This window comes from Arctopsyche grandis, chromosome 4 (assembly GCF_051622035.1).
Source record: "Arctopsyche grandis isolate Sample6627 chromosome 4, ASM5162203v2, whole genome shotgun sequence".
NCBI lineage: Eukaryota > Metazoa > Arthropoda > Insecta > Trichoptera > Hydropsychidae > Arctopsyche > Arctopsyche grandis.
The window spans coordinates 23,886,724-23,903,021 of NC_135358.1; the positions used below are offsets into that span (position 1 = coordinate 23,886,724).

At 31.2% G+C, this 16,298-nt stretch overlaps 1 protein-coding gene across 1 annotated transcript in view; it reads left to right on the forward strand.

The window, feature by feature from the left end:
- The window catches only part of LOC143910313 (uncharacterized), a 157,751-nt gene that overhangs the window by 110,002 nt on the left and 31,451 nt on the right, over nt 1-16,298 (forward strand). Inside the window, exons 6-7 of the mRNA XM_077428730.1 lie at nt 13,144-13,287; nt 14,695-14,786. Of these exons, the coding sequence (XP_077284856.1) occupies nt 13,144-13,287; nt 14,695-14,786 (236 nt within the window). The remainder of the gene's footprint in view (nt 1-13,143; nt 13,288-14,694; nt 14,787-16,298) is intronic.

Below are 16,298 nucleotides of genomic sequence, written 5' to 3' on the forward strand. Positions count from 1 at the left end.
TTGGCGACCGCCGACAGTGAAATGGTGGATGGGGGGGGGGGCCTGATTCATGATTTCCGGTCGCAGATTTCCGTTTCCCACGATCTTGTTATTTTCGCTACGCACCCGCACGCTACAACGTACATACATATTATACATACATATGTACATACATACGCATAGCCCAGAGCGGACTACGTGAACGGAAAAACAATACTACGGAATACTAATTCTATTACGATCGACGATCAGCTCGTGACTGTGTGCTTGCGTTTTATTTTTATGCTGATGTTTTCTCACACTTCAGTGCATTATGCAATCCCAAAATTGATACGAACACCCTTCATAAGATATATTATGTTCTACTTTTTTTTGTTTAATCTATACCAGACTTCACCATATCACACTTTTTTACTATTTACATGGAGTAAAATTATGTTGAGATTATGTTGTTTTAATCCCCGGGGGCTCCTCATCTACCTGCTACAGCAGAAATAATTGAATATGGTTTTGTTGAATAATTCCAATTTTATACTGAAGAGTAGTATAGCGCGATGGTTGCGACAATGCTAACCACCGAGGTTGACCTCGATTGAAGAGAATTTGTTCAGTGCTGCTGATCAAACTTGGATATTTTTGAGTCCAAGTCGATCGTTTCCTACCAGAATTTGCCAATTTTTTTGATTTCTTATAAAAATGGTTCCTCATCAAATTAGCAAAACCATCCTATCTATTATTTGCCACCGCTATTTGTATATTATTCAAAATTTATAACCTATAAATTTATACATATATGTACAAGCTTAATACCATAGGTGTCGCTCGGGAGTAAAACGGGTAATGGCATCATGGTAAAATATAATTTTATAAAAAAAGGCTTTTAAAAATAAATAAATCAACAATTATTTTCAGATACATATAATCGGCAAACATACATATATTATATATATATATATATATATATATATATATATATATATATATATATATATATATATATATATATATATATATATATATATGTACACTATATATTATTGTGCGTCTCAGTATTTCGACTAATCGTATTTTTCTTCGATTTTTCGCCACATTATTTTCTACCGCCCAATTCCCTCTTTCTTTTTTGTAAAAATTCGTTTTATATATTACATAAGTACCTTTCAATAAATCACTATGTATTTCATCTACTTCCCTATCTATTGTTACTAAAAGTATACGAACAGCCTATAGAAAGTGCGGTGCGTTTACGGGGCATCCTCTGCAATTGTTCTGGTCGCATAACAAAGACCATCCATCAGCTCGTCGTTTCTGCTTATCTGGAGATGAGATGAAGAAACCATTCCGAGGATGTAATGAATCTGTCCCCACCCTTTCGCTGTAGAAGTACCATTTTCGAGGAGAAGAGAAGTGTTACGTCTTCGGTGGACCGTCTCCACAATAACATTCCTACTGAAATTCTTACCGATGAAATGTCGCTTATCTATGTATGTAAAACGAGCTACAATTTAAGTTCTCTGCCTAGAATAGAATAATAATTAGAATAATTTAGAAGAATAATTTTAATTCCATGGCAACCCAAGGCAATATACATAATTTGCGATCAATAGACGCCAAAAAACCATAACACGATTTAATAATAATCTTCTTCATAAAACGTGATCCAATTTTGCGTTTCGTGTAAAGCATGCATACAACAACATCATTTTACTCTTTGATGTAAAAATTTACTTTTCCTCTGGCGAAATTGTTTAAAAAGACATATTGCATAATAACAATAATAATTGGAGAATAAATTACGTAAATCGCCTGTTTGGATAATCTGATCACGGCACCGAAACCCAATCCAATTAACGATAGAAACCGCTTGTTTATCCCTCACATTGCTCCCATCCTTATCCCGGGCATCTTCAGACCTATTGGGTGTTTAATTCATTAAGAAGATTACTCGTGAGGCTTTGCAGGATATCCTTTGAAAGTATTTTTCCTGGTAACACTAATGTTATACCATGATATTGGTTTAAAAAGTTTCCCGAAGTTAGAGTAAACAAAACGAATGATTTCATTTTTATTATTTTATAAGGTTGACATCGTACAAAAAGTATTCATATTCAAATATATTTCTCAAAAATAAATGCATACGTGCTTAAACCTTTTGAAAATCCATTGGAAAGCGTCGTACAATTCAATCACATGTTTTATTGAACGAAAGTGTACTCTTTATTACCGCTAATGCATCTCATAATGCATTCAATGCATTTTGACCATAAAACCTCATTACAAATTCAACATCCGATTACACTTCATTTTACTGCAATTCATTTATCATTGAACTGTATGCATTCAATTGTAATAAATTCCTTTTTTTTAATGGAAATGCTGGGATTAAGTAGTTGGTAACAGTTGGTATTATGTATGTAGATATACGTATATGTACATACATACATATATACTATTTTTTTTTTTTTATATTCGTTTAATTTAATGTAAATGAATTTTACGATTGAATATTTAGTACAAGTATTGGCATACTTTTTAAGAATATATATATATATATATATATATATATATATATATATATATATATATATATATATATATATATATAAATCACAGTCTTAGGTAAGGCTTTTCTTACCTAAGACTGTGATTTATTTTGAAAAACCCATTGAATGGTTTTTGTCTGACAAATACCGGGCATCGCCAGCTAGCTTAAAATAATGTCAAAATTAATCATTTTATTTCTTTGAACGGCAAAATTGGCAGAGCATTGGAAGCTTAGTTTGGAAGTTAAACCCACGACTTGCGACAGCTTAACCCTTACCATACGTACACGTGTACTTTTATCATCGAGACCACTTCTGCGGCATCAGCTCTAAGATTATTTAGAACGCGTCGACGTCGCACGAAACGGGTATCTTATATTATAATATGTATATATATATATATATATATATATATATATATATATATATATATATATATATATATATACATATGTATATTCAAAATATGAAATAGGTATGTGCATATGTGTACGTATCAGACACACACGCCAAGCTGAGATCCCTTCGCTTCGGCGAGGGGGACTTAATTGAACGCGATGCTTTAAACAGAAATTTAATATTTTGTCGAGGACGTTTCAACAGCGAATTAACAAGGCACGTTTCGGAAATGATATCGATGTCGCCAGGTAAAAGCAAGTGAGAACGTGGCCGTAAAGCGTTTTCGACAATTCGACCCACGCCGTTGTAACTTGGTTTTACGTTCCACGGCCGTATTTTACGTACGGCACAAGGGAAACAATAAAGCAACTTTATATAGGTATGTATTGTGAATAAAGTGGAAATGCCTTCGGGTGGAGAAAGTGTGGAAAGAAATAAGAAATCAAGTCACACGCTCAAATGCATTCGCAGCACGTAAGTGCCAGATGAAAATGTTATTTCATGGACTTTTCCCCGCCACGATAAAATAATGTATATGTCTTCGGTTGTCCTAATAGATTTATATGCTCGAGAAAAAAATGAATTATCTTGTTCGTCTTGGGAGGAAATAAAATATTTTTTTATATAAGTATGTATGTACATATGTATATGTAAAATTGTCTCACGTCTCGGAGGTTTCTAGATACATACATATGTACAAAGTATGGATGTACATAGATACGCGATATATTGAAGTCACTCCAAATGAACATTCAGTTTAAACTTTTTAATTCATTCTCGTTATCTTAAACAGAAACAAAACACAATATTCCGGGTTTTTAATATATAATATTTGAATCTCAAATGTAATATTTATTTGTTTATTTTTTTACACCCTATAAAAAAGGCTTTTAATAAAATACAGAAAACATATACTTACAGTGCACAAATATATGTACATACACACATATACATACATACATACGTATATGTTCATATATGCATTTATATGAATACATATGTATATAGATACAATACATACATACAAATAAAATTATAAAAAACTAAAATATCATACGGAGTCTAATTTAATCCAGATTCATTAAAAAAAACAATCAAATTCACCAAACTCATTACCATACCTAATCAATCTAGTAATGTGAGATAATAGCTACGATAAGAACTACTATCGTTCACAAATAACCGCAGAGATCGAGTAAAGCGATTAGGAACTTTTAGTTAGAAAACAGATTCAAATATAGAACTATAGACAATCAGCAAGGGAATTCAATTTTTCTATAAAAAAATCGAAACATTAACGATTCTCCCATTATGAAGTTTATTCATTTTAAAATGAAACAAAATATTGTCATATTTCATTGAAGAGTTTAATATATGTATGTAGAATAATATTCAATGATAGAACGTTTAACATATTTTGAAAACATAAATAGATTTTTTCCGAGGAGTAAGAATAATTTTATATATGTATATTATATTTAGTATATATTTTGTTATTTATTATATAACTTCGTGAATTTTATTTGTAACAAACAAACTCATAAAACGTAATTACAACGCACTGTTATCAAATTTTGCTTATATGTACATTTGTGTATGTACATGTTACACAAAAAAAAATCGCGAAGTTTTTTATTTGATTTTTTATTGCAAAATCGTGATCATTCATTGCCATATTTCTGAGGATTATTTTCTCCAAATTCAATTTAAAAAAATTTGGAATTTGAATATCGATGAAACATCCAATTTTAAATTTTATTTTATTCTAATACATTTAATTTTATTCTAATACATCATATTTGAATTAATCGAGACTAAATTATTAAATATTAGAATACCGAACAAAAAAAGTGCTGAAATTTAATTCAATCAATTCCAAGTTGAAACTGAATGCTATTTCGTTAACGTTTGAATATACATGTATCGTATAATACAATTGGGTATCGATATTGTAACAGAACGAACAAGAGCTACATAATCGATCGAACCACAAGTTAGACCAGACAGTGCAAGTGCGATGTATATCCCACCCAAAGGACAAGACCATACCATGTCCTACAAAGGCATACAAATGACTATGCCGAGAATTACACGTTTTGTCGATAAATGTTACCAGAGATGAGATCTAATTCTATTATATATACATGTAACTCTCACCCTCCGTTTTCACAAGAACACTATGTCCGTGAGGGAAACTATCATTTATATTTTCCATTAACCGATATAAAGTGTATTTAAGGTTTAATTTTGGAAATACCCGGTGAGTGGCCGTGGCCCGATTCGGTTCGGGTTTTGAGTCGTTACCGACCCAGTTTCGGGTCGACGCGGCACCACCATTATCTGTGCCTTTCCTCCTCCTCTCTCTCTCTTTATAGATCAATAAAGGAATTGATGTGTTTATCCGACTTTGCACACATAGACGTACGTCTTTTCAAAATATATAATATAAATTTAAATCGATATAATTATGAAGTCAACACCGGTCAAAGCTTCGAATAACCTATCGTCGATGCAGGTATTCTCATAAATATTATACATACGTAATCTATATATACAATATATGTACATATATACACAAATAAGCACATAAAAAGTTGTAGGTCAAAATATGTATGTATGAAGTAATTAAAAAATCATTTATTTATTTTAAAAAAATTAAACAAACAGCATTACAAAGTATATATTATAACATTGACACCAAAAATGTTTCTAAATATTAATACCAACAATGAAAAAAATAAAAACAAAGAAGAAAAAAAGATAGGATATATTACATACATACATATATTAACAGACATACATACATACACACAAGAAAAGGAACAACATGAGTGGGAATATTGTTAAAGGAAGAGCCAGATCTACATATATAATATAAAAAACAGGGATTAATGCGAAATAATGAAGAATTACGGAGATCTAAATGGACATTGGAATAGGATTTTACTTATTAAATAAGGACTATGATTATATAATTAAGTTTAAACAAAAAAACATAAATCATAAATTTTCCTTCTAGATTATAAGGAAACAAATTGAATTGATTCCAAAACAGTACTAGCAAATTCCAAAGCAGGACAACAGTACTATAAGGTTTAAAGGGCTTGGATAGTCTAAATATGAAACCTATGTATGTGCTTTGCTTATTATTATTAAATCAATATCACTTGGTATGCTATATATGTACTATGTACATATGTATTATTGATTTTTTTCAAAGTATGATATTTTTTTTGATTTTTAAATGTTTTTTATTATTACGAAATTATGTTCACAATACATCTTATGTCTATTTTAATAGCTACTGATCTACTAATCGTTTTCTATTTTACAATTTAATTTAATTTGGTTAGTAATCATAGTATTATATTATTCTAATTCTAATGTTAACCTACAACATAATAGGAAAAAGAGCTCAAAAACCTATTTACAATCCTTAGAAATGTTCATAATACATCTAATACATAATATTAATTAAAGACTCTCTAAAGTCGATGACCTATAGCAGATTGTGTTTAGGTAGTCTGTGTTTATACCTCAAGGGTATAGACATTTTGTTGTAATCACCGAGACTCTTCACAAGTGTGTTAGTATGGTTATCAGTGATTCTGTCATAGAATCTACTGGTTAGTTTGTTAGTAATGTCTGTAACAAACGGAATATTATATATGGCATGCAGTTTTTTCAAGTTAGTATATATGAGTGTATTATAAATTATTTTTAGGGATTTATTTTGTATTACTTGGAGCTTGGAAAGATTAGTATTCGAGGCGTTATTCCATACAGGTGAAGCATAGGTTAATAATGGTAATATGAGCGCGCGATATAATTTTATTTTATTTTGAGTTGATAAAGAACTATGGCGATTAAATATTGGATATATTGAGGATATACCCCGCATCGCCTTGCATTTCGCTGCCTCAATGTGAGGTGCCCATCTCATTCTTTTATCGAACGTTACTCCTAAATATTTTATTACTGACTGCCATTTCAGACTTTCTCCAGAAGGGATTTTCAGATCTGAACTTGGCTTATGCTTTCTAACACTAAAGAATATGGCGTCTGTTTTGGTTTGATTAATTTGGATTTTCCACTTAGTGAAGTGTTCAGTCATTGTTTTAATTGCAAATTCAAGATTTTTAAGAATAGTGTCTGGTTTTTTGCTACTTGTGAAGCGAGCGGTATTCAAAGTATGATATAAAACATAGGTTTGTTATGTATTTTATAAAATTTTATTTTCACATACATATTTGTAAAATATATACATACATAGGTATATGTAGATACTGGAATGTAATTTCAAATCGAAATAAATGGGGCATTTTTATTTATCCGATTATCTTTATGACTTGGCGCACATCCCTATTGAATCAGCTCAAAGCATAGCTCTATGTATTTTATATTACATAAATATGCGTGAACATATATTTGCACTCGAATTATTAGCATTCACGGTAAATAATAGCAAAGAGCATTTGACTTGGGTCGGGGCTGTGTTTATATATTAATTTAACATCCCTACCCATTCAAATGCAGGTCACTTTTCCGTTCGTACGATAAAGTTTTCCCGTAACAAGTTCTTTGTAGTCGGTCGTTACAACCGACAATGTTTCTTTTGACGAACGGATGGCAGAGTAAAACGAATGAAATAGCATTCGCTGCGCTATTCCACTTTTTTATTCGATTATTTTGTCTATTCCAGCTTGAAACTTTAATGAACTTGTTGATATTGTATTACGACGAGTGCAACTTTTCATTGTGATATTTTACAACTTTAATTCTTAGTAATACAGTCTTTTACTTCCTATATTTGTTCGTACAGTGGCAACAATAAACGTTGTATCCACTATTAAAATCAATATTATTCTCTTGGATTTATAGCAGTGTTACTCGGTGATTGCTTTTATGTTTAGCACCGAGAGATTACTGGGCTGGATCCCGTGCCGATCTCTAATACTGCTGGTTTCAGTTACTATTTGTAACTCCAAGTCGATAGTTTCTTATCAGAGTTTGTCAACTTATCTAATTTCATTGTTAAAACGGTTCCTCATCAAAGTCACAAAAACTATGCTACCCACTATGTCACCACTATTTGAATATGATTTAAAAAAATTTAAATCTATAAAATTTATATATGAACAAGTTTAATACCAAAGATGTCGCTTAGGGGCTACCCGATAATAGCATCATGGGAAAATATAAAATTGGGTCCATCGGCTATGCCGCCTTTCTCAAAGTATAATAAATAAAATTGTTCATCAACTGATAATATATTGTTAATTTTTGTAAATATACTATACTACACGTGTATGTACGTGTGTTTAGTAAAGCGATACAATATTAATGGCTGGTACTGTACCTAAATTATATATAAGTGTATTTGGTATTTTTGTTTTTATCACGAACCGTTCGATTCAATACAAAATCAATATTGAAAGCTCCGTTCGTTTCTGAACAGCCTTTGTGAAAAACTGACCGGGCGAACTGAATCGAAAATATTAATTATTTGTCGAGAAGTCTCGTTCGTCTCAAACGTCTGAAGGGACGAGAAAAAGTCTACAAGTAGGCGAGAGTTTCATCCCTTGTCCGAGTCACGATGGGGATAAAAATCTGTGGAGTGAGGATAGGACGTCTTCTTTTTCTTCAAAGACCCGCCACTTCCTTGCAGTACATAATAAAACCGTTATATTTTTTCACCGTTAGAAACTTTTTACGTCTCCTTAATTATCATTAATTTTCTTTTGAATATTACCTCCTAGTCCCCTTTCTATTTTCCCTCCGGTCTGCAGAAGATAGAGCGGTAAAGCCTCTTACGATCTAAAAGTTTTCCTCCCCTCCTGTGTTCTCTCCATCCGGGTATCCTTCGTTTAATAATATTTTTTTATGCTGGTCGCAAATACGAAAACAGGCAAATTAATTTCACCGAGGAGGATTCCCTTTGTCGCCAAGGTTGCGACGAAAACGAAATTATAATTTCACTGTAAGGAATCATCGGCTCGAATGCCGCTTCCGGAAAATTGGACGGCTAGGCTTTTCCACAGCACATATAATATTTACATATAATCGAAAAGCAATATTAAAATCTCTCTCATACTCCCTACTTAACAAATAAATATCGTTGAAACCAAACAAATTTTGTTATTAGTTTGTCAAAAACAATGTTCTCACAAATCGGACCGATATTTATAGATTTATTTATTTTACTTGTAGCTTCAATTTTAATATACTACATTTCATTAAATTTCTGTTGTATTTCTTTATAAAATTAATTGGAAACTCACTTTCAATAAATTGGCAAATTTCACTTTCTGACAATTTATCTTTTATAAAACTTTAAAAAAATAATTTTGTTTAACATATTTTCGCCGGTTATCTCTGACCGACAAATGCGAATATATATATATATATATATATATATATATATATATATATATATATATATATATATATATATATATATATATATATTCGCATTTGTATATATAAAAATTTAAATTTAGGGTACATTTTTAGCCCATTCTCAAAGACTTCAAAGAGTGTTTTTCTGTAATAGACCCTTGTCCAAACAATTTTTGTATTTTAGGTTGAACCAATGAGTGAGAGGTGACTACGAGATTGTTAAAATACAAAGTGTTCCAAAGCTGAAGTCATGCAGGGCTGTTTTGGTCCTCAAGACAAATGCATCTCAGGACTCCGGAGAAACGTATGCAGTTACATACATACAGCGTTTCACACCGGGTGATTTCTTAGTCGCTCACATTTTCATATGTACAATTGGTCTGGTCGGTGTAGCCTAAAGCTACATACATATGTTCTGGGACATGTGTAATGAAATTAAATATTTATAATATAATACTGATTCTTCACAAGGTATAAAATTCCGACTGTTAAAATATTGATCAAAATGTATAAAAATAGCATTAATTTATGTATAAGTTAAATAAGATGATCGAAACATAAGTATGTAGTCATATTATACATAATAATATGTAAATTAAACATCCTCATTCAGCTGTCACTTTGTCACTTGTCCACGCTGTCCAGTTCTAAAAAACAACACCGGAGCGCTGCTGTCTATTTGCCGACTCCACGCTTTGAGCAGACAAATTCATGCCGAATACACGCAATCGCCAAAGAATTTGCCGAATCCGTGAACTGGGCAACGTGCTTGCATTTTTCACGCATTCGGCAATTCTCTTGCTGAATGCGTGTAATAGACAATTTCACGGATTCGGTGTAGCATATATATGTATGTATATATTTTTTTTCAAAGTCAAATTGCTTACAGATGTATATAAAATATTACCAGAAATAATTAAACCAAAACAGTCACGTAAATTGCAGTCACAACCACAGCAAATAAAGTAATGATTTTATGCTCTCCTTTACAAAATATTATGTCAATGGCAAAATGTCAAAAATGTACTCACGTTTTCAGTTTCTTTCACTTGGCGCTCCCGTTACTCGTCAATTTGCATAGAAAACGTATTGGCTGCAAGTTGGGGGATGTGAATAGGGGTGGGGTTGTGAAAAACCCCATGTCAAACCCCCACAGAAACCTCCTTTGAATTCTCCCCAGCCCTCGTATCTTTCGGGGGTAGATTGGTGGCTCTAAATCTGTGTCACATGCAAACGCCCCGCACAAATGTTGCAATAAACATACGACTTTCTCGTCTCAACGTGGTTAAACGATTGCACATGTGTACGTATGTATGTATCTATGTATATTATGTTATATATTATACCCATATATTTTATGACTTATTCGGTATAGCTCACTTTTTGCTCACTGGAAAATTTTGCACACTTTCATCGCTCGTGTTAATCGATGAAACTTCGACAGCGAGCCGAAAAACTGCAGAAGTTTTATCGTGTACCAATATATGTTTGTACATATGTATGTATGTACACTTGACCCTGTGAAAATTCGTAAACTTTTCCACCGTAATTAAATTGTTTTTCACTGATGTAACGGCAATTTAATTTTTTTAAATATTGCAAAAATGTCGTTTTAAATATAGTTTTTATCGCATGTTCGGTTCCATTCACTCCATTAACTTTTACGTGTGTCTATTTATATACATAATAAAAACTCTTTAAACGGTAAAATATATCTCTTGCAGGAAAATTGTATCATAAATTATATATTTTTGTCACCGGAAATGTGTATAATATACTTTGTTACGTACTATCATAATTTTTTAGAATATTATCTATCTAAGTAGCGAATCTAATATATAATTTCGAAAGAGTCTTTGTAATTATGTATGTGTATTTATGTAATGTAATATAATTTTGGTTGGTAACATCGAAAACAAATCAAAGTTTCTATGATGACGATTCGATATATATTTTTTTCGATTCAAATAAATTTAATTAAAAAACAAATGAATATTTACTATTAGATGTGGTATGTTTAAGCTGTTTATATTACAAATACTGAGTGAAGCTGGGTAAAACAACTAGTATATAATAACAGTTTTATCAGGATTTCACTGGATGTACCTATAATATGTACATATAAAGAAACAAAATAAATCGCGATTTAATTTTCAAAATTTCAAATGAGCCGATACTTTGATATTAAGATTACTCATGAATTAAATAATTTATTATGGAGGTGCTTAAATGATCTTAAAGTAACTACTATATCTCAAGTGCTATTTTTATGACAAGGATAAGATAAACTTCTGTTTTTGGGTATTTGAATAGTCAATTCTAAAATATTGACAAACATACGAAACATTAAAATTTTAGGTGCAAGTTTATATTAAACCCATCAAATCAGACGATTTTATTTTTCATGAAGCGCATTTCTCTCATTTCATTCGACAATTTATTATTCAATTAGCCTAAAATTTTCTATGCCTTGAATATTTTATGAAATTCCAGTAGCTTAATGTGAATCTTATTGAAATTCTGGAGCTCATGTTTCGAACTTTGATTTTATTTATTGCTAACTGTATTTTTATAACATTACGTGACAATGTTATAAAAATGAATGAATGCATCCGTTGTTTTATAAATTTTGTTGTTTTTCATAAATGTATGCGGTGCTCCAATATATTATAGTATGCACCGTAATTGCAACACACAGTTTTGCACGTTAACGATTCAACACATTATTGTTTGGAAAACACGTTCCAATTCAATATGTCATTAAAGAAATTATTATAACATATATGGAACGATTAATTAATAATAAAATCATTTCGACGGTATTATTACTAGAGGTAGGACCGGAAGCGTGCCGTTTATTGTTCAATTGTTGTAAATGCTTTGTAAAAAAGGTTCGGCAAACCTTTAACAATGCATTTACAACATTTGAACAATAAACGGCCCCCTCAGGGTCCGGGATTTAATTATTACAATATTAATAAATATTTTCGTACAATATGTATGTATGTGTATGTACATACATATGTACATATGTATGTACGTATGTGTTGCAGTAAAATTGTAAACAAAAATACATCAAAAACGAAATAAGTTTGTTACAAAATCGACAGCGATATGGTTTGAAGAGTGTAACTGACACAACATCAAAAAGTTATAATGGATTTGAGAATGTTCGGAAAATTCGAGCTGGAGACTTGAACGCGTGTCTCGATAAAAACCTTCTGAACCCGGTGGTCGATGGAAAAGCTCGAAAAAGTTTCAGAACATTAATTATAGTCAGTCTGCGGATTGCAGACATGTTTTTTTTTTCTACTTTGCCAAAATATCCAGAAGAAGGGCTGAAAAAGGGATATTTGGTACCTCTCTTCTGTGTCATGCGACGTAAAAGTTTATCTGGGTTAACGATGCCAGCTTGAACGCCCACATTTTCGATGATAAATCGCATATGCGTTTCGCTATTAAACATCATGAAGTAGGGAAAATTGTCTTGGCCATTCATCATGAAAAAATATCTAAGCCTCTTGACCATAGTTCCAAATTATCTGTCTATATTAATATGTCGACTTACTTTCAAATCTCAGTTAACCTATAATTTGATATTAACCCGTGAATTCTTGGCCTTCACCAAATCCTTCTAATTTATACTAGGACCTTCAGTTTAGCAATCTTATAAATCATTTAAATATTAAAGCGCATTGACTTTTACATATGCATATGTATATAATATATAGATTATATTTGACACACAATGTATCTCACTTGTACAACCCTCACTAACTAGGACAATTCAATGACTTATGACTTAATTTTATGTATTTTTTAGGTGCTGGGGAATCAGCGACAGCAACTTTCGATCTGCTGGACTCGTCCTCGTGCCACGACATGGATCTGTCACCTCAGCTGCCCTCCGAAGCCTTCCACGTCTCCGATACATCCAACAGCCCCAGTCAAAACGAGCAGGACACGGGTGAGATACTATCAGTTTTTAGACGAGATGCAAAATCAAAACATGAATTAAACATGAATTCGTTAAAAACGGAGAATCCTTATAGCGTGCTCTGCTTTGGTGAACTAACTTGGTTTGCCTGTGTAAACTACGAGGTCACCTAAACGAATCATACCAATTTATACAACAGTCGCTTTACGTTCGACTTCCTCCATAGAATTTTCCAATGCATTTTATTAAATCATACCTTCCACTTTTCATGCTCTTTAAGCATGAAATTTCAAAAATTTATTTTTATATTTCTACATAAATTGAATTGAATACTGCTAGTTGTATGTATGTACAATGTATATTTACATATACATATGTATATGAATTTTCCGTGCGAATTAATGACATGTAATTGATTTGATTTCGAATGTAAAAAGGTCAGTAAGTTCGATCGAGCAGAACGTTAAACTGGTTATCGGTTGCATAATCCGTTTAGCACGGAGTTTCACACTCTGGCAAACTACGTGTAGAACAGAATATCTACATACATATCCATACTACATATCATTACACTAACTTTTTATTTTAAATACTTTTGTCAACCTTTATTTAGTTTATTTAAACGGTTATTTTAAAAGTTTTACAATAAGGTAGATTTAAAATATATGTATGTACATACACACATATATGTATAGATACATTTATTCCACGCAGATTTTTGTTTGAAAATGTATGTATATGAACAATATTTCATCAACTGATATATACGAAATATCCATTGATGAATACATCTACATATAATATGTATATACTAAGATTTTTAATTCCTTGACAGAATGTACATAATGATTGCACACTATATGTATATGTATGTAATAGTTCTAAACGATAAAGAATACGAATCATTTATAGCTTCACGTATGAAAAGTACATCAAATAAAATATGTATGAGATTTAAATTATTAGTTTAGCTATGTACATATACGAATGCAGAATTTTATTTGCGTAAAGTGTGCAGTAACTGTATTTCCGGATGTATAAACTGCATAAACGGACCACACATTGGCGTAGACATGAATCCCATTGTTGGTTGATAGACGAGCCGAATGTTTGCAATCGCTGGCTAGTTTGTTTAGACTTCTCGTGGTACATACTACATACATACTATCCTTCCAAACGAGGTTCGACTTAATGTAAACATGCCTTCTGCACGCTATCCACAATTTTATATGTACACATACTGTGCAATCACTATGTACATTTTCTCAAGGAATTAAAAATCCTAGTATTTACGTATAATATGTAGATGTATTCATCAATGGATATTTCGTAAATATCAGTTGATGAAATATTGTACATATGTACATTTTCACACAAAAATGTGCGTAGAATAAATGTATCTATACATATTTTAAAATGTTTATTTTTTTGTGACAGGTGATGGTGGCGCTGGAGGTGTCAGGTTCGCGTCTAGAAGGCTACGTTCAAAAGCTACATCTCCAAGCCGACAGGGACCACAGCAGTGTCAAGTAAAGTTCTATTTTTTTCATATATTTATTTTTGGCTGTCTTTTATAAAGTTGAATTCTTCTTTGTTTGTTTTTTCTTTATATTCATAATGTATGTACATTCCCAAAACGTTTACACATTCAAAACTAATTTTACGAATGTCTGATCTAGTATATTTGAATGCCATAAGACAATTTTCTTTATGTATAAATTTATACATAAACATATGTAGTTATTTAAAAAAAATAGTATATAGGTACTATATAAGAGTTTTTAAATACATTTTCGTATTTTTTCGAAATATAATAAATTAGCGATCGCTTCAAGCATACATAAGTCATATCCTACATATCATACATATACAATATGTTTATGATTGTATATGTAGAGGTACACATGATAATTTTAACTTCTACTACCTACAGACATATGTAAATATGTACAATGCAAAGTAGATGATCATAATATTATAATTCAGATTATTGTTTAAACATCCACGGTGTTGAATAAAAACGAATGTTATTTATATTCAATATTCCACAAATACCTTATGCAGATATGACTAATTTACACCATACAAAAAACTGATGAGAAGGTTGCAATTATATTTTTTTTATAAAAATAAAAAAAACATGTACTACAAAATATTATAACAAAGAAACTTATCATCAGCCATTTTCAGTCTGTGCTCGTTTAGTTTAAATAGAGTATTAAAATTCGTATTTATATACGTACATATGTACATACATACATATATTCACGTCTCTATGTAAAACATTTAACAGCAAACAATAGAATAAATAAAAAAATATGAGAGTTTTCCGTAAATTTTCAATTAATATGCATTTCGACATGTTTGAACGGCGCCAAATACAGACTTTTTTTAATTCGTTCGTTTTCCGATCGACGCCGCTTTTCCACGAACCGGAAAATTTATGTTTCCATTTTCCAATATTTCATAATACTTTTATTCCGCCGCCGCTACGATTCCCACCCTATCCAACCCCTCATCCCATTCCTATTGATTGTTTTCGACGTTGTTTTTTAAAGTTTGAATTTTTTCAAATCGAAAAATTTAACGGCAAATACAAATATGTTTGTACATACATATATATATAGTAATATTATTTCATTGGTACAAGAGATTATCAACGATTCCCTTTCGCAAATGTTAATCTATTTTACACAACTTCAGCAAAATCTGGGTCAAAGGACAATAAAGGCTTTTGAAAAGCACTCTCCACATTCACGGCATCAAATTTGACAACATGTATGAAGTCCAAATTCAATCCCATTTACTCGCTATTACATACACAGTTTCTCGGTTTCGTTGTACTGCAACATTCAAATTTGTACATATGTATAGATTTTATCAATTTTGTTTTAATATTTGGGTATTATTCTTGAACAACTGAGGCGTTTCATTTCAAAAATATGTAAACTATCACCGTCAATATTTGAAAGATTCATATTTAATATTAACGAATTTTTTGAAATATTAAAAGAAATTACTTCTGCTTAGTTTGAAATTTA